The sequence below is a fragment of the Carcharhinus amblyrhynchos genome, chromosome 11 (genome assembly GCF_965287045.1).
Source record: "Carcharhinus amblyrhynchos chromosome 11, sCarAmb.v2.hapA, whole genome shotgun sequence".
NCBI lineage: Eukaryota > Metazoa > Chordata > Chondrichthyes > Carcharhiniformes > Carcharhinidae > Carcharhinus > Carcharhinus amblyrhynchos.
The window spans coordinates 18,215,948-18,235,644 of record NC_137334.1 but is presented as its reverse complement, the minus strand read 5'-3'; the positions used below and the strand labels follow the sequence as shown (position 1 = coordinate 18,235,644).

General features: G+C 48.6%; 1 protein-coding gene across 1 annotated transcript in view; it reads right to left on the bottom strand.

The window, feature by feature from the left end:
- Positions 1 to 2,389: 2,389 nt before the first annotated feature.
- LOC145349944 (integrin beta-2-like) overlaps positions 2,390 to 19,697 on the bottom strand; it is a 76,259-nt gene continuing 58,951 nt past the window's right edge. Inside the window, exons 10-16 of the mRNA XM_080198647.1 lie at positions 18,916 to 19,053; positions 17,956 to 18,146; positions 14,539 to 14,771; positions 13,388 to 13,610; positions 10,210 to 10,418; positions 8,989 to 9,155; positions 2,390 to 2,586 (exon numbers count right to left, since the gene is read on the bottom strand). Coding sequence (XP_080054773.1) covers positions 2,521 to 2,586; positions 8,989 to 9,155; positions 10,210 to 10,418; positions 13,388 to 13,610; positions 14,539 to 14,771; positions 17,956 to 18,146; positions 18,916 to 19,053 — 1,227 coding nt within the window. The 3' untranslated portion in view covers positions 2,390 to 2,520. The remainder of the gene's footprint in view (positions 2,587 to 8,988; positions 9,156 to 10,209; positions 10,419 to 13,387; positions 13,611 to 14,538; positions 14,772 to 17,955; positions 18,147 to 18,915; positions 19,054 to 19,697) is intronic.

The window sequence follows — 19,697 nt, the reverse complement described above, 5'->3', positions numbered from 1 at the left end:
GAGGTCTCTCCTCACACGCTCAGTGGAACAGCTGAGACCTTTGGACCTCCAATGGTCCTAAACCATTTGGAGACGCCGGCCGGAATTTTACCGGCACGCCCACCCCAGAATCGGGGCGGGCGAGGCGCACAGGACGACATTCTCCGTTGGCCTCGGGCAAGACCTTACCAGCCTTGGGCGGGCGTGACGGTAAAATTCCAGTCCACGGAAGGGCTTGATCCGAGTGTCACACACCTCCGCGTTCTCGTTACAACATAGGAGTGCCAAGATGAAGCTCGGGTTAAGGGCAGCACCAACGAACGCAATTCTTCTGTGACACTGACGCACACATTGATCTTACAAACGAACCGGGCACCAATCACCAAAAAGTCAATTAAATGGCTACAGCTTGGGTAGGGATGTTAAATGGCTACAGCTTGGGTAGGGATGCAATTGGAAACATTGGAACTGGGAGAGCTGGTGCTTTGGTATGAATATTGCTAACAAAAGTACCAGACCAGCTGTTTTATAAGTGAACCAAAGTCCACGTACTGGAGGCCACTGATCAACCAGAACTATCTCTTCACTACCACACCCAGGACATACTTACTTCCCTCTGGCGCCTATTGATAAAATCTGTTGCGATTTGGAACAATCCCAGAATAAGCTTTTTGGTCACCCTCTTGGGAGGAATACAGGTCATAAACGGGGTGGGGGAAGGTGGCGGGGGGGTGGCGGGTAAAAAAGGGTAGCAGTTGCCAGGGATGGGATGCACAGGGTTGCAGGCATTTCCTCCTCAAGCAATTTGCTAACACGGGTGCATTCTTTTCCCAACAGCACAGAACGAATCCGACCTCATCTCCTTTGACAAAACTGGGGAAGCCGTCGCAGAAAACTGATCCGCGCTTGCAAGTCTGCCAGTGGAGTTTTGAAGAACAGGTTTGGAGTCAATTACTTTGACACCCGGGCCCTGGGGAACGGGAAGGTGCCACTGGCATCTGAGACCCGGTGTTCGTGCTTTGTGTAATAACGTTAATCGGGCCACTAGGGGTTGGCCTATTCCGTATGAACTCCCTGATTAAGGAGCCAGTTGATGGGCCAATCAGGGAGTCTTTTCCTTGTATTTAAGCGGGCGTGTCAGTTCCTCTGGCACTCCCCAGGTAGATTGCTGACGGATCGCGCTCCGTGTACTGCTGTTGGAATTGTAAATGAAGAGATTTTGGAGAAAGGACTTTGGCTTCCGAGACTGATTACACTCTGACACTGGCAGTTTGCCCGGGAAACGGGAGGGTGACACTGGCATCAGCGTTCACGTTTTGACATTGGGTACCCGACTACGGGCATCACCACCTTAGTGCTCGCACAAAGGGTCACAAAGACTGGAAACATTGGCTGGAATTCTCTCATCCCACCCGCCACTGGAATTTTAACGGGGGTGGGTTGCGGAGAATGTGACAGTGGGCGGGGAACTTCCGGCTTTTAGACCAGCGAGGCTGGAGAATCCTGCCAGTTGACTCTATCCTCGCCAGCAGACGCTGCCAGACCTGCTGAGATTTTCCAACATTTTCTGTTTTTGGATTCCAGCACTGGCAGTATTTCGCTTTTATATTGGCATCACCAGCTGGGTACAAAAGAAGTCACTTTGCAAACACGCCTGGTCCTCTTGGTCTGGTTTTGGCACAGGCATTGTTATTTGCCATTCTCAACTCCGATCAAAGCTTTCCCATCGGAATTGAATATTTATTTTATCGGCTTCAACACCCCTCCAATTTTATTTTGAGGTCAGATCTCCTCTCAGTAGCCTATCACTGCAGAGGACACTGTATTAATGAACCTGCCCTCATGCCTTTGGAAGCATCATTTCCTTCTGCACTTGCTTAACGTGGGCGGACATTGAGTGGGTAGAAGGAAAGGTGGCTTCTGGCATGGCATGGTGGCACAGTAGGTTAGCACTGCTGCCTCACAGCGCCAGGGACCCGGGTTCGATTCCCGGCTTGGGTCACTGTCTGTGTGGAGTCTGCATGTTCTCCCCGTGTCAGCGTGGGTTTCCTCCGGGTGCTCCGGTTTCCTCCCACAGTCCAAAAGACGTGTTGGTTAGGGCGCATTGACCCCCAACTGGCACCAGACTGTGGCGACCAGGCGGAATTTCACAGTGACTTCATTGCAGTGCTATTTTAAACCTTACTTGTGACACTAATAAATGAGCTTAAAACTTTAAACTGATTTGCAAAGAGTCCAAGAAAGATCGGGGAGACTGGGAGTTGTGGGAGCTTGGAACTGGGGCTGGCGAGGGGGAGGGAGGGGGTTGAGTTCGAGGACTGAAGCATCACTATACTGACCCCCCCCTCCTCTGTCTGTGGCTCCCTGTACACCCCCCTCCCCATGTTGCTTCTTCCGGTAACGTATCAAGTAAAAGCGAAAGACCTTCATTGTGGATTAAAAAAATACAGAAAATAAGCACTAATGTTAGTCCTTGAGAAACACAGGCTTGCTTGATGCAAAACATTCTGAACAGTCACAAGCTCTCTTCCATCCAAATCTTCACTCTCCGTCGAAGTTGGGGTTCATCACGGTGGTCGTTGCTTTCTTAAACAGCGGATTGTCAGCCTGGTGGAGACAAACAGCACAGGGAAGCAATCAGAACGTTTCGCACTGAAGGGCGCACAGAATGACAGTGTGTAGGAGCGGGGTGGCACGGCGGCACAGTGGGTTAGCGCTGCTGCCTCACAGCGCCGGGGATCCGGGTTCGATTCCCGGCCTCGGGTCACTGTCTGCACGTTCTCCCCGTGCCTGCGTGGGTTTCCTCCGGTTTTCTCCCACAGTCCGAAAGGCATGCAGGTTAGGCGCACTGACCTGAACAGGCGCTAGAGTGTGGGAATTTCACAGTAACTTCACTGCAGTGTTAATGTAAGCCTTACTTGTGACTAATAAATAGACTTGACTTGAGAAGGGGATTCTAAGTTAGTTAAGAGGTTAACAGAGAGTTCAAAGAACAAAGAAAATTACAGCACAGGATCAGACCCTGCGGCCCTCCAAGCCTGCACAGACCATGCTGCCCAACTTAACTAAAATCCGGGAACCATATCCCTCTATTCCCATCCTATTCATGTATTTGTCAGGATGCCCCTTAAAAGTCACTATTGTATCTGCTTCTGCTACCTCCCCTGGCAACGAGTTCCAGGCACCCTCTGTGTAAAAAAGCTTACCTCGCACACCTCCTTTAAACCTTGCCCCTCGCACCTTAAACCTGTGCCCCCGAGTAATTGACTCTTCCACCCTGGGAAAAAAGCTTCTGTGTATCCACTCTGTCCATGACTCTCAATTTTCTATCAGGTCGCCCCTCAACCTTTGTCATTCCAGCGAAAACAGACCAAGTTTCTCCGACCTCTCCTCACAGCTAATACCAGGCAGCATCCTGGTAAATCTTCTCTGTACCCTCTCCAAAGCCCCCACGTCCATCTGGTAGTGAGGCGACCAGAATTGAACACAATATTCCAAGTGCGGCCTAACTAAGGATCTATAAAGCTGCAACATGACTTGCCAATTTTTAAACTCAATACCCCGGCCGATGAAGGCAAGCATGCCGTATGCCTTCTTGACTATCTTCTCCAAATCATGTATCAAATTCAATATTGCATCATTTGCTCTTATGTTGAAACATGATGTTAGTGTTGAGCGGAACAGGAACATTCAATTTCCCTAAGTGCCACTTCTGCAATCTTTAACTAAATGCTTGGAAATATTTGTCGTGTTAGCATTTGTACTGAGTGGCACGGACAGGTGAAATTTTTAGTTAAAACATTGTATTTCAAAGATGCTTTGAATAAATATACTTCACAAACAGAGTCATAATATATAATTTCGCTTCAATTAAATGTATTCACATCTGATTAAAAACCGCTGATATCCAACGTTGTGTAATAATCATTTTAATTCTTCCCTCCCCATGGAGAGGTTGGAGAAACTTGGTTTGTTCTCATTGGAGTGATGGAGGTTGAGGGCGACCTGATAGAAGTCGACAAGATTATGAGAGGCACGGACAGAGTGGAGAGTCAGAAGCTTTTTCCCTGGTTGTCAGGGGAGGTAGTGTAAGCAGATATGATAGGGACTTTTAAGGGGCATCCGGAGAAATACATGAATAGGATGGGAATAGAGGGATATGGTCCCCGGAAGGGTAGGGGGTTTTAGTTCAGTCAGACAGCATGGTCGGTGCAGGCTTGGAGGGCTGAAGGGCCTGTTCCTGTGCTGTAATTTTCTTTGTTCTTTGTTCTAATTAACAAGCATGAGAGAACATCAGATCCATGGGTCCTGGACTTGATGCTTTCAAGATATTTATGTCACAAATAACACAAGAAAGGGATGCCATCTTCAGAATGTGCCAAATAGGTGGAATCAGATATTGGGATGGACCAATAGAAATGTCACTAAATCAGGTGGCGTATTGCAATTAGAACATAGAACAGTACAGCACAGTACAGGCCCTCAATGTTGTGCTGAGCTATGTCCAATCCCGAGATCAAGCTGTCCCACTCCCTATCATTCTGGAGTGCTCCATGTGCCTATCCAATAACCGCTTGAAAGTTCCTAAAGTGTCTGACTCCACTGGCTCAGCAGGCAGCCTATTCCACACCCCAACCACTCTCTGAGTAAAGAACCTACCTCAGACATCCCTCCTATATCTCCCACCATGAACCTTATAGTTATGCCCGAGTAACAGCTTCATCCGCCCGAGGAAATAGTCTCTGCACATCCACTCTATCAACCCCTCTCATCATCTTATAAACCTCTATTAAGTCGCCTCTCATCCTCCTCCACTCCAAAGAGAAAAGCCCCAGCTCCCTCAACCTTTCTTCATAAGACCTACCCTCCAATCCAGGCAGCATCCTGGTAAATCTCCTCTTCACTCTCTCCAATGCTTCCACATCCTTCTTATAATGAGGTGACCAGAACTGAACACAATATTCCAAATGTGATCTCACCAACATCCGGTATAGTTGCACCATAACCCCACAGCTCTTAAACTCAAACCCCCTGTTAATAAACGCTAATACACTATAAGCCTTCTTCACGGCTCTATCCACCTGAGTGGCAACCTTCAGAAATCTGCGGATACGAACCCCAAGATCTCTCTGTTCCTCCACATTCCTCAGAACCCTGTCGTTGACCCTGTAATCTTCATTCAAGTTTGTCCTACCAATTGACTAAGACGTTTGACAATTGAATATGCAATGAAATTGAATTACGCTAAAGACTTAAATAAGAAACAAGGTATAATTGTGTTTGAATTTTGGCACAAGATAGACATCTTTGGAAGGTTTAGTGGTACCCTGTGCTGCTTAACAATCCAAGGATCTCCCTTCGACTGCTGTTTTATCTGTCTGTCTGTCTACGTAAGCTTTATATGCTTTTAATAAATCTTGGTATAGTTTTAAACTAAAGGACTTTGCCTTTGCGAGATTTAATTTTTCTAAGGAATCAGGCCACCATTCAGCAAGATCCCCACTTCACAGAGCATATAGTGCAGCCGGAATTCTCCGACTGGTCACGGTGGCGGGATTTTCCATAGAAAGCGTCCCTTCCGGATGTATCTGCTTCCACCACCTCCCCGGAAACCAGGGGAAAAGCTTCTGACTATCCACTCTGTCCATGCCTCTCATAATCTTGTAGACTTCTATCAGGTCGCCCCTCAACCTCCAAGGCCCCAGTGAGAACAAACCAAGTTTCTCCAATCTCTCCACAGGGAGGGAAGAGTTAAAATAATTATTACTCAACATTGGGTATCACAGCTTGGGATCACTGTGAAGCAGACCGGGAGCAATTTTTTCCATATTTATTTGCACCAGAGAGGAAACTGAGTTGCTTGGTGAGACTTTATTTTTTTTAAAGTGGTTAAGTTTAATTTCCCAATAGATAGAGAAACAGCGGGGAAATTCTGACCCCTGAAGTGCACATCCTGTTCCACGTGGGAACTCCAGGACATTTCCTGTGCCTTGGGTAGCCATCTGGTGCAGGAAGTGTTGTCAGTTACGGCTGCTCAAACTTTGCGCTTTGAAGCTTAAGCAGAAGCCACAGACTTGGCTGCACATCTGAGCGACTGTGAGCTTTGCTGACACAGATTTTACAGACACCACTCCAGGGCAGGGAGAGTGGGAATGGGTGACCAGCAGGCAGTCAGGAAGTAATGCAGGAATCCCTTGAATGCATGTCATTCTCCACAGAGTACTCAGTTCTGGGGAATGCAGCCCAGGGGTAAATCCATAGCACTGGAGCTGTGCCAGCTGTGCAGATGGGCACAAAGAAGACTGGAAAGTGAGATCAGGCCATTGAGTTGGATGATCAGCCGTGATCATAATGAACGGTGGAGCAGGCTTGAAGGGCCGAATGGCCTCTGTGTGCTCCTACTTCCTATGTTTCCATCCCACAAGGAAATTGGCCCTGATTGAGTTTAGTTATTAGTGTCACAAGTAGGCTTACATTAACACTGCAATGAAGTTACCATGAAAACGCCTAAGTCGCCACACTCCCATGCCTTTGTCAAGCAATTGCCAGAAAGAGGCGACAAGGAAAATACACTTGCCCATCCTGAGTTGTTGTGACCTGGGATACACGATAAGACCATTGGAAATAGGAGCAGGAGTAGGCCATTCGGCCCCTCGAGCCTGCTCCGCCATTCAATAAGATCATGGCTGATCATCCAACTCAATAGTCTGACCTCACTTTCCAGTCTTATTATTGAATCAACTTTCAAGGAAGTAGATTCAATAATAATTTTCTAATGGAAATTGGATAAACATTTGAAGGAGAAGCTTTTGGCAAATCAAGGCATTGCTAACCAATCAGCACGCTTTTCTCCTGTACCGTAAATTGGGGCTGGGTTTAGCTCAGTTGGCTGGACAGCTGGTTTGTGACGCAGAGCGATGCCAACAATGTGGGTTCAATTCATGTACCAGGGTATCCAGGAAAGACCCTGCCCTTGCCCCCGGCCTGAGGTATGGTGATTCTAAGGTTAGAGTACCACCAGCTCACGGCCTGTGGTCTTCTGGGACTATGGGGACTTTCCCTCAAATTGGGGTGCGTCGAAATTTGGCATTCTTGTATTTGTCCTGATGAGTGCAAGATGAAAAACTTCGGCAACATGTCTCTTTTTCTAGCGATATTCAAGATCATGACCGATCCGTACCTTAACTCCATTCGCCCAGGCTCTGTATCCCTTTATAGCCTTGTGCAGTGCCAGTATCTTGTCCCCATTATGTAACTGAGTTTAGCATCTACCCCCTCTCGGTGGGAGAAAGTTCTACATGTCCAAGCTTCTCCAATGAATGGCCCTGTTTTTCTTTTAGAATTATGTCCCTTTATCTTAGACTATGCCACCGTAATCACAGATGGAAAACGGTCCACACTTCTTTTCAAAGTCCTTAGCCGTCTGAATCCCAGCATGTACAAACCTGGTTGGAACACAGAACCCTACAGTGCAGAAAGAGGCCCTTCAGCCCATCAAGTCTGCACCAACCACAATCCCACCCAGGCCCTATCCCTATACCCCCAACACATTTATCCACTAATTCCGCTAACCTACGCATCCCAGGCCGCTAAGGGGCAATTTTTTCACATGGCCCATCAACCTAACCCGCACATCTTTCAACTGTGGGATGAAACTGGAGCACCCAGAGGAAACCCACGCAGACACGAAGAGAATGTGCAAACTCCACACAGACAATGACCCGAGCCGGGAATCGAACCCAGGTCCCTGGAGCTGTGAAGGAGCAGTGCTAACCACTGTGCTACCGTGCAGCCCTTAATCTCTCCTCATAATCTAACCTTGGCAACGTTCTGGAGAATCTCTGCCGCATCCTCCCACATCTATTATGTCTTTTGTGAGGTGCAGTGCCCAGAATTGACAGTTGGTTTGGCTCAGTTGGTTGAGCAGCTGGTTGAGCAGCTGGTTTGCGATGCAGAGCAACGCCAACAGCATGGGTTCGATTCCCGTACCGGCTGAGATTACACATGAAGACCCCGCCTTCACAACCTCGCCTGACCCTCAGGTCAAATCACCACCAATCTGTGTCCACCTGGGACTATGGCGACTTCACCTTTTATACAGCATTTATTGACCATCCCTAATTGCCCCTTGAACTGAGTGTCTCACTTGGCCATCTCAGAGGGTATTTAAGGGTCAATCACATTGCTGTGGCTCTGGAGTCACATGTAGGCCAGGCTGGGGTAAAGACGGCAGATTTCCTTCCTTGAAGGATGTCAGTGGACTAGATGGAGCCTCACATTGGCAGGGACCTGGATTCAATTTTGGCCTCTGTGTGGAGTCTGCACGTTCTCCCCATGTCTGCATGGGTTTCCTCTGGGTGCTCCAATTTCCTCCCACACTCCAAAGATGTGTGGGTTAGGTGGATTGGCCATGCTAAATTGCCCATTAGTGTCCAAAGATGTGTGGGTTAGGTGGATTGGCCATGCTAAATTGCCCATTAGTGTCCAAAGATGTGTGGGTTAGGTGGATTGGCCATGCTAAATTGCCCCTTAGTGTCCGAGGGACGAGTCAGGTAAATATGTGGGATTACGGGAATGGGGCCTGTGTAGCGTTGTCGGTGCAGACTCGATGGGCCTCCTTCTTCACTGTAGGGATTATATGATCCTGGACGGGTTTTTGCGACAACGGTTTCATGGTCACCATTAGACTATTTTTATTGAATTAGAATTCCACCATCTCCCTTGGTGGGATGCGAACCATGTCTGACGAAGGGTCGTGCAGGCTCGAAGCATTGGCTCTATTCTCGCTCCGTTGTCCGATCTGCTGGGATTTTCCATTACTTTCTGGAAAATCTTGTCCCTCAGAGCTTTACCCTGGGTGACTAGTCCAGCGACCAGACCTTAGATTGGCGTGACCACTGACATCCCAAGGTTCTGTTTACACAGGATTGCGTCAAGGGGAGCTCACGATTAAAAAACCAGTTTCAACATGGTAGCAGGTTAAGTGAGAAAGTGAACAGGTCTACGTACATCGTTCCACTTCGAACGTGCTTTCTCCTTTTCAAATTTCTTGTACTCTCTCCTGTCGTAGAGTTCAGTTAACGCTTTCCAAATCAGAAGAATGGCAAGACCGATAAGGAGTACACCACCGACTCCTCCAGCCACGATGGCTATGATGTTCGGAGGCTGAGGACACTCTGAAATGAAGAAACATAGGGTCACGGGAGCAAGTCGAACCTTTGTGTGTACGTGAATGGAATCTGCAATGTCGTCCCAATGCAATGTCTCCAGTAGAGAATTGTCCCCCCACCCTGCCCCGGTATCTTCTAAGAAATGAACATCTTACAGTTGCTGTGTTATTTTCATGCACACATTTTCTTTCAGCATATTTGGTATCTTCCATGCATGGGGGGATGGAATGGGGGAGGTGATGGTGGTGCTGCCCATTTCCGCACCCCCCCGTGTGCTGGGAATGAGCTCCAGGATGGATGGGGAGGTGGTGGGACTGTGGAGTGTGGACATGGGGCTGGGTTTTGTCTGCTCCTGGCGAGCATGTTTCCTGGGGCTCATTCCCAGCACATGGGGGGGATGCCGACATAGGCAGCCCCCCACCAGAGTTGAATTGATCAGTTAAGAGGCACTTGGGATCCTTATCAAACCTATTGATTCTCATAATAAATCATCCATGCTGTGTAGTTAGCACTGCTGCCTGACAGCGCCAGGGACCTGGGTTCAATTCCAGCCTTGGGTCACCGTCTGTGCTGAGTCTGTACATTCTCCCCATGTCTGTGTGGGTTTCCTCCTGGTGTTCTGGTTTCCTCTCACAGTCCAAAGATGTGCAGGTTAGGTGGATTGGCCATGCTAAATTGCCACTTAGTGTCCAAAGATGTGTCGGTTAGGAGGATGGGCTATGCTAAATTATCCCTTAGCATCCAAAGATATGTAGGTTAGGGGGATTGGCCATGCTAAATGTGTGGGGTTACAGGGATAGAGACAGCTTAAGTAAGACACTCTATCAGAGAGTCGGTGCAGACTTGATGGGCTGAATGGCCTCCTCCTGCACAGTAGGGATGCTATGAATTACTCACGTGGGTGGACTATCCCAGCATTCCACTTTATTGTTACCATGCCAACCTGAGGGGCCAGTGAAGTCCCAATTATTTGGCTTCGAAAAAAAACAGGGAGGGTGCAGGCCGATTCGAGCGTGCGGGTCGTAGTCTGCTCACACAAGCAAAAGACACATGTACAAACCTGTCGTTTTCTTGATGTAAACATCATACTGTGCAACCCCCTCCCTCTCCTTCATCAGAAAGCTCATCCAGCAGTTCAGGGAGTCTTTCTCTTTGCACGCATTCTGATCCTTCAATTCATCCACCATAGTGTGTCGAATATTGGTGCAAGCTTCGGAGCAATTCTTTTGGTACGGACCACGCGAGAACCCAAGACACTCGATGCAATGCCTGAATTGTAAGCAGAAACGTGCAAGGGGTCACAAAACTGCCCTGGAAAACACCAGTAAGAAGTCTCACAACACCGGGTTAAAGCCCAACAGGTTTATTCGGAATCACGAGCTTTCAGGGCACTGCTCCTTCATCAGGTGAGTGGAGAGTTGGGTTCACAAACACGGCAAGGTAATGGTTGGAATGGGAGTCTTTACAGGTGCGGACAGCGCAAAGGGAGAGAGGGATAATAGGACCGACCAGATAAGGAGCCCCTCGGCGTGGGGCTGTATGACCCAACTAGAAACGAGAAGCAGGAGGTGGCCCTTCAGTCTGCTCCGCCATTCATCACGATCATGGCTGATCATCGAATTCAAGTCAAGTCACCCACCTGGTGAAGAAGCAGTGCTCCGAAAGCTTGAGATGCCACATAAACCTGTTGGACTTCTTGCTGTGCCCCACTCCAAAGTGGGCATCTCCATATCATCTCTAAACTCCAGGCCACCTATTCCTCCACCCATTGATTCCGTCTATACTTCCCGCTAGCTTGGAAAAGCAGTCAGCGGCCGGAGTTCGCAGGCTGGTCACACTGGCAGGATTTTCCAGAAAAAGTATCCTTCCCAGACGCATCACAGCTCCTGCTCTGACCACGGCCGCAAGAAACTACAAGGGGTCGTGAACGAAGCCCAGTCCATCACTCAAACCAGCCTCCTATCTGTTGGCTCCTCTACACGTCCTTGGGAAAACCAGCCAGCAGAATCAAGGACCCCCCACACACCCCTTCCACCTTCTTTTTGGGGCAGCACGGTGGCACAGTGGTTAGCACTGCGGCCTCACGGCGCCAGAGACCCGGATTCAATTCCGGCCTCGGGTTACTGTTGAGGTAAACAAGATGATAAAAGGTATGGATAAAGTAGACGTGGAGCGGATGCTTCCTCTTGTGGGACATTCTAGGACGAGAGGTCACAATCTTAGGATAAGGGGCAGCAAATTTAAAACAGAGTTGGGGAGAAACTACTTCTCCCAAAGGAGAATCTGTGGAATTCGCTCCCCCAAAGTGTGGTGGATGCTGGGACAGTGAGTAAATTTAAGGAGGAGTTAGACAGATTTTTAATTGGTAATGGGGTGAAGGGTTATGGGGAGAAGGCAGGAAAATAGGGATGGGGAGCGCATCAGCCATGATCGAATGGTGGAGTGGACTCAATGGGCCGAATGGCCTAATTCTGCTCCTGTATCTTATGAACTTATGCCTGTGTGGAGTTTACACATTCTCCCCGTGTCTGCGTGGGTTTCCCCCCGGCTTCCTCCCACAGTTCAAAGATGTGAAGGTTAGGTTGATTGGCCGTGCTAAATTGATCCTGAGTGTCAGTGGGCTTAGGACTGTAAATGCACCGGGTTATGGGAATGGGACCTCGGTGGGATTGTTGACGGTGCAGACTTGATGGGCCAAATGGCCTCCTTCTGCACTGTAGATTTATGATTCTACCATCGGGAAAAAGATACAAAAGTCTGAGGTCACGTACCAACCAACTCAAGAACAGCTTCTTCCCTGCTGCTGTCAGACTTTTGAATGGACCTACCTCGCATTAAGTTGATCTTTCTCTGCACCCTAGCAATGACTGTAACACTACATTCTGCACCTTCTCCTTTCCTTCTCTATGAACGGTATGCTTTGTCTGTATAGCATGCAAGAAACAATACTTTTCACTGTCTCCCAGTGACAATAATAAATCAAATCAAATCAAAAAGGCCAGCTGAAAGGTTAAGGGGGAGGATTTTCCAATCCGGACTTTCACCGGGCGGGAATGGAAAAAGCAGCAGAGGTCCCAAATCATATTTCACACCAAAATATCGGGCTTCCAAACCACCCCACCAGGTTACAACATCCATTCAACTTGGCACACTCTCCCATGCTAAATTGACCTTAGTGTCAGAGGGATTAGCAGGGTAGATCCCTCTGACACCTAGGGGCAATTTAGCATGGTCAATGCACCTAACCTGCACATCTTTGGACTGTGGGAGGAAACCGGAGCCTCCAGAGGAAACCCACCCAGACACAGGGAGAATGTGCAAACTCCGCACAGACAGTGACTCAAGGCCAGGAATTGAGCCTAGGTCCCTGTCACTGTGAGGCAGCTGTGCTAACCACTGTGCCACCATACCACCACTGTGCAACCTGGGTGGGATTGCTGTACCCAGTACCAGTACCCAGGTAGTTCCATGGGACAGTGCTTGGGAGGGTGTTGCATGAGGGGGAGGGATGGGGGTGTTGCGTGAGGTATATGTGTTGGGAATCTTTTAAAACCAAGTTGCTGTTGGGCTGGGCTGAATCCCACCAGCGTCACATGATGGGTCACATCCCTTTAACTGGTGGAGAAATCCCTCGGGATTGGCAGCCTCCATGCCCCCTTTCCACCCACTGCGCCACTCTGGGAAATCTCTGCCCACACTTTCAAACCTGCGATACAATGACAGCATTTAGGGGAGGCGATGCCCGAGTGTTATTATTGCTAGGCTTTTAATCCAGAAGCCCAGCTAATGTTCTGGGGACCCGGGTTCGAATCCCGCCATGGCAGACGGTGAAATCTGAATTCAATAAAAAAATTAATCTGGAATTAAGAATCTACGGATGACCATGGAACCATTGTCGGAAAAACCCACTAATGTCCCTTCAGGGAAGGAAATCTGCCGTCCTTACCCGGTCTGGCCTACATGTGATTCCAGAGCCACAGCAATGTGGTTGACTCTCAACTGCCCTCCAAGGGCAAGTAGGGATGGGCAATAAATGCTGGCCCAGCCAGCGACGCCCGTGTCCCACGCATGAATTTAAAGAAATGTTGTAGCTACCCAGTATCAGGTCTCAGCGGCGAGGTCACTGAGGTGGTGGAACCTAAAGAAATGGAGGCTCCTTGCTCAAGGAAGGTGAGTTCTGACCAACCTGGGTTCTGAGGATCTCCGCTGCTGTGGACTCTTTTCAGAGGGGTACTTACACGTAGACGGGGCACGGGGATGGACAGCCTGGGCACTCCTTGCAGAAGGGAAGTTGGTACCCTGGATTACATTTACACTCGTTGCATACGCATGTTCCTCTGCCACTGCAGGTGCTATTCATGCCTGGCTCCACGCACTGTCCGATGGCGTCGGGACACTCGCAGGCTGTCCCGCTGTAACCTTTATTACATTTGCATATTCCACAATCGCATTTCCCATTGCCTGAAGGGTAACGCAACAGAGAGGGAGAGAGAACAGTCAGTGGAAAATGTTGATATGGCTCCTTCACCACTGTGTTGACCGGAACGAGTGTGCCACAGACGTTCAAAACCACATGGTCCGAACAGCAGGGATTTGGAGCAAAACGGACGCGTCAACAAATTAAACGGGAACGCAAAGCTCCGTGTGGGTCACCGGTTTGTGCTCTTTGCACCCTACTCTGCACGGGCAAGGCGTCCACATCTCCCGCTTCGGCAACCTCAGAAGAGAGTGTTGGGCATCTTGGTTGCTGTTGCAATGAAATATCATGGCATCATAAATTCCCTACAGTGCAGCAGGAAGCCATTCAGCCCATTGAGCCTGCACCAACCCTCCAAAAGAGCTTCCCAGCCCCTGCCCTATCCCCTTAGCCCTACACCATTTATCCCACTAATCCCCCTAACCTGCACATCTTTGGACACTAAGGGGCAATTTAACATGGCCAATCCACCTAATCTTTACATCTCTGGACACCAAGGGACAATTTAGCATGGCTAATCCACCTAACCTGCGCATCTTTGGTCACTAATGGACAATTTAGTATGGCCAATCCACCTAAACTGCACATCTTTGGATACTAAGAGGCAATTTAGCATGGCCAATCCACCAAACCAGTACATCTTTGGAAACTAAAGAGCAATTTTGCATGACCAATCCATCTAACCTGTGCATCTTTTGACACTAAGCAGCAATTTAGCACGGCCAATCCACCTAACCTACACATCTTTGGACTCTAAGAGGCAATTTACACGTGATGTTTCCATCACCAGTTAAGTTTGGATTGTAATGCTGAGGTCCCGTGTGGGGAGAGGTTGTAGTGAATAATAAAAACAAGCATTGATTGCCAGAGAAGCTTTAAAAATATATATACTTCTGATAAGATAATACTCACCAGCACACAATTTACCCAGGTTCCGCTCACAGCTCTGGTCATCGCACTCACAGTACCTGCCGTAGATTTTTTTAGTGGGGTTAGTGTGGCAAATGCATACACCACAGATGCAGTCTCCCTGGTTACTGCAGATAGCTGATGAGTTGTCCTTCCGGCAAGCGGCATCCAGATCTTTGGTGGAGTGCTTCCCGGGGTCACACTCGCAGAACTTGCCAATTCGATTTTCAACACAGCTGGAAAAGAGGGAAGAAATTGGGATCAACCCCTCCAATGAGAAAGGTTATTGACACAGTACGTAAAGGGCAAAGAGTAATGATGACCACACTCCCCTCCCCTCCCCTCTTCCCCCCGTGCCCTCCCCACACATCCGTTCCTCACGTCACAGAATCCCTACAGTGCAGGAGGAGGCCATTTGGCCCAGCGAGTTTGCTCCGACTGCCATCCCATCTAGGCCCAATTCCCATAACCCCACCCTTTATCCTGCTAATCCCCTGACACTACGGTCAATTTAGCATGGCCAATCCACTTAACCTGCACATCTTTGGACATTAAGGGTCAATTTAGCATGGCCAATCCACTTTACCTACACATCTTTGGGTACTAAGGAACAATTTAGCATGGCCAATCAACGTAACCCGCAAATATTTGGAGTGTGGGAGGAAACCAGAGCACCCAGAGGAAATCCATGTAGACACAGGGGAGAACATGCAAATTCCACACAGACAGTCACCCAAGGCCGGGAATTGAACCTGTGTCCATGGCGCTGTGAGGCAGGAGTGCTAACCGCTGTGCCACCCTTCCTTGCTGACATCACCATGGTTACAGACTTTCAGAAGTCACTCATCAGCAGATGCTGAAAACTGGAAGTAACAACAGGGACAGGGAGGCGATGGCCCAGTGGTATTATTGCTGGACTATTCATCCAGAAACTCAGTTAATGTTCTGGGGACCCGGGTTCGAATCCCGCTGCGGCAGATGGTGGAATTTGAATTCAATAAAAAATATCTGGAATTTAGAATCCACTGATGACAATGAAACCATTGTCGATAGTCGGAAAAACCCATCTGGGTCACTAATGTCCCTTTAGGGTCTTATCTGGTCTGGCCTACATGTGACTCCAGAGCCACAACAATGTGACTGACTCTCAACTGGCCTCCAAGGGCATCTAGGGATGGGCAATAAATGCTGGGCAGCTAGCGATGCCCATGTCCCATGAATGAATGAGAAAAAAATTTTGTTCTTATTTTTCCTCACATCAACTCCAGTAGCAACAAAACTAGGGGAGCAGTGCTGGCACAGTCAACAACTACAACTAGCTGCATTTATATAGCACCTGGGGAGCCACGATGGCACAACAGTTAGCACTGCATCCCCACAGCGCCAGAGACCTGGATTCGATTCCCAGCTTGGGTCACTGTCTGTGCGGAGTCTGCACATTCTCCCCGTGTCTGCGTGGGTTTCCTCCAGTTTCCTCCCACAGTCCGAAAGCCGTGCTGGTTAGGGTGCATTGGCCGTGCTAAATTCTCCCTCATTGTGCTCAAGTGTGGTGACTTGGGGATTTTCACAATAACTTCATTTTGGTGTTAATGTGTGTTTTAATCATTCCTGGGACATGGGCATCGCTGGCTGGCCAGCATTTATTGCCCTTCCCAGTTGCCCTTGAAGGGCAGTTGAAAGTCAACCACATTGTGGTGGCTCTGGAGTCACATGTAGGCCAGACCTGGTCCTTGGTGTCCTTGACACCAGAACAAAGCAGCCTGCTTGATTGGCATCCCATCCACAAACACTCATCCCAAACACAAACATCCCATCCTCCACCACCCACGCTCAGTAGCAGCCGTGTGTACCATCCACAAGAGGCACTGCAGCAACTCACCAAAGATGCTGAGACAGCATCTTCCAAACCCACAACCACTTCCATCTAGAAGGACAAGGGCAGCAGACACATGGGAACACCCTCCACCTGCAAGTTCCCCTCCAAGCCACTCACCAGCCTGACCTGGAAATATATCGGCCGTTCCTTTGCAGTCGCTGGGTCAAAATCCTGGAATTCCCTCCCGAACGACACTGTGGGTCAACCCACAGCACGTAGACTGCAGCGATTCAAGGAGGCAGCTCACCACCACCTTCTCAAGGGGCAACTAGGGATGGGTAATAAATACTGGCCTAGCCAGCGACGCCCATGTCCCATGAATAAATATGAAAAAGAGGATGGCAGATTTCCTTTCCTAAAGGAGATTAGTGAACCAGATGGGTTTTTCTGACAATCAACAATGGTTTCATGGTCATTGGTAGATGCTTAATTTCAGATTTTTTTCACTGAATTCAAATTCTACTATCTGCCGTGGCAGGATTTGAACCCGGGTCCCCAGAATATTAGCTAACTTTCTAGATTAATAGACTAGCAATAATACCACCAGGTTGACCTTTCACTGCAGCAACATGCAAAAATACTCCACACATTGTCTGTGAGGAGTCTGCATGTTCTCCCCGTTTCTGCGTGGGTTTCCTCCGGGTGCTCCGGTTTCCTCCCACAGTCAGAAAGACGTGCTGGTTAGGGTGCATTGGCCGTGCTAAATCCTCCCTCAGTGTACCTGAACAGGCGCCGATTATCATGGTAACTTCATTGCAGTGTTAGTGTAAGCCTACTTGTGACTAATAAATAAACTACTTTTTCCAAGGCACTCCGCGGAAGCATTGGCAAACAAACTTGGAGAGTGAGTATAAATATTATTATTAAGAGTATTAAATATTATTAATATTATTATATTATCAATACATTATTGTTAATTATTAATATTATTATATTTGCCGGAGTTGAGGGGGTTGAGCTATGAGGAGAGGCTGAATAAATTAGGCTTGTACTTGTTAGAGTTTAGAAGAATGAGGGGAGATCTCATTGAGATGTATAAGATGATGAATGGGATGGATAGGATAGAGGTGGAGAGACTCTTCCCGCTCAGAAAGGATAGTAGGACTAGGGGGCACAGCCTCAAGATAAAGGGGGGGCGGTTTAGAACGGAGTTGAGGAGGAACTTCTTCACTCAAAGGGTGGTGAATCTCTGGAATTCTCTGCCCGTTGAAGTGGTGGAGGCTGCCTCGCTAAATATTTTTAAGACGCGGGTTGATGGGTTTTTGATAAGAGAGGGGATTAAGGGTTATGGGGAGAGGGCGGGAATGTGGAACTGAGCCACGACAGATCAGCCATGATCTTATTGAATGGCAGGGCAGGCTCGAAGGGCTAGATGGCCTACTCCTGCTCCTATTTCTTATGTTCTTATTATGTTCTAATATATTATTATTAAATATTATTATTAAGAGTATTAGATATTAAATCGCAGCTTCAAAAGTGTTGAAGGAAGTGTTCATCAAGGGAGACAAAAAAAGTGTGAAGGAATTTCGACTGTATTACTTTACCTGCATATACCGCATTTGACGCGACCCTTGTTGTTACAGTGTTCGGACATTTCAGGCTTGTCGTCACATTTACAGTCACACCTCATCTCCAGCAGAACCTCCAACTTCTCCGTGAAGCCTAAAGGTCTGATCTCAAAGGACTCTGTGGTGGACAGGCACTTGTCTGCGGTGACTGTGATTGTGAAACCAATCTGGAGGGAGGGGAAACAGGGGAACAAAAAAGCCGCAACGGCCGCTGTCAGGTTCCGTACAATCACAGAATCCCCACAGTGCAGAAGGAGGCCATTCGAGCCTGCACCGACAACAATCCCACCCAGGCCATATCCCCAGGGATTTACCCTCGGTAGTCCCCCCCACCCCCCAACTGACACTAAGGGGCAATTTTTAGAATGGTCAATCAACCTAGCCTGCAGATCTTTGGGACTGTGGGAGGAAACCCACACAGACACGGGGAGAACATGCAGACTCTGACAGTCATAAAGCAGCAGTGCTAACCACTTCCCCCCCCCAAATCCATTAACAACTGGAAAAACCTTTAGAAGGATGGCAGGGGGGGATGTATCCTGGTGCCCTGGTGGGCCGTGACAGGGGATTGGTGTTGGTTGAGATCTCAAAATGAGATCTTGCCCCAACTATCCCACTGTCGCCATCCCTACTCCCCCCATCCCTTACCCAACCTCCGTCCCACTCCACCCCACCAGCAATGTTATTCGTGTCACAGCCTGGCAAGGACATGAACCTAATTACTGTGGCTCAGCCTCCATTTCAATATGCAGAAACAACTTCACACCATTGCTTCCGGGTTCGCCGTGTGTTGCCCATCTGCTCTAGTTTTCAAGCAGATTTTATTTTGAGAGTGCTGGGGTACGGGAGGGTGGAGGCAAGGGATTTGGGGGGGCGGGGGGGGGGGTGGGGGGCACTGCTGTGTGCCCCCCAACAAGACCCTCTGTCTGAACTCACCTCCGTGTTAATCTTCACGTTGGAACAGGTTCCTTGCTTTTCACTGTGAGTATCTCCGTCGCTGCAGTGTGATGTGTAGGAGACACGGACTCCGTCTGGGAGGTTTTTGTGTGCTAAAATCACGGTGGAGGATAGATTCTGAAAAAGGAGAAACTTAAACTGAGAATAGTCTCCGGGGCAGTCCCAGAAGTGGTGTAATGCCGAAAAAGGACACATCGTCGAAGTTTTCCATCATGCACGCATCAGAGCAATTCACAAGCATACCAAATTTTGAAGGGAACATACGCATCGGCCCTGTCCTTTGCGGACAGACAAACAGGTAGACACATTGCGGCTTTTTTGACAACTAAATCTCCGACAGTCATTCCCTGGTTCACCCTCCAAGGCAATGCCTTGATCAATCAGGGTCAACCTCCTCTGACAAAGGGCCCAAAACATTGGCTCTGTTCTCTCTCCACAGACCTACTGAGTTTCTCCAGCATTTTCTGTTTTTGTTTCAGAGTTAACCTGCCTGGTTTGAATTGAGACAAAGCTTGGCAGTTGACTGGCAATTATCAGTCAGAGTCACTGAGCAGAGACTGATAGCCAAGTTCCACACACATGAGGACGGCCTCAACCGGGATCTTGGGTTCATGTCACATGATCTGTCACCCCCATGACTTGCCTGGGTTTGCAAAATCGCACTAACTGTCCCGGAGACAATACACATCTTTTTAACCTGTGCTTAACCCCCTCTCCACTCACATTGTCTGTACCTTTAAGGCTTGATTATCTGTAAAGAC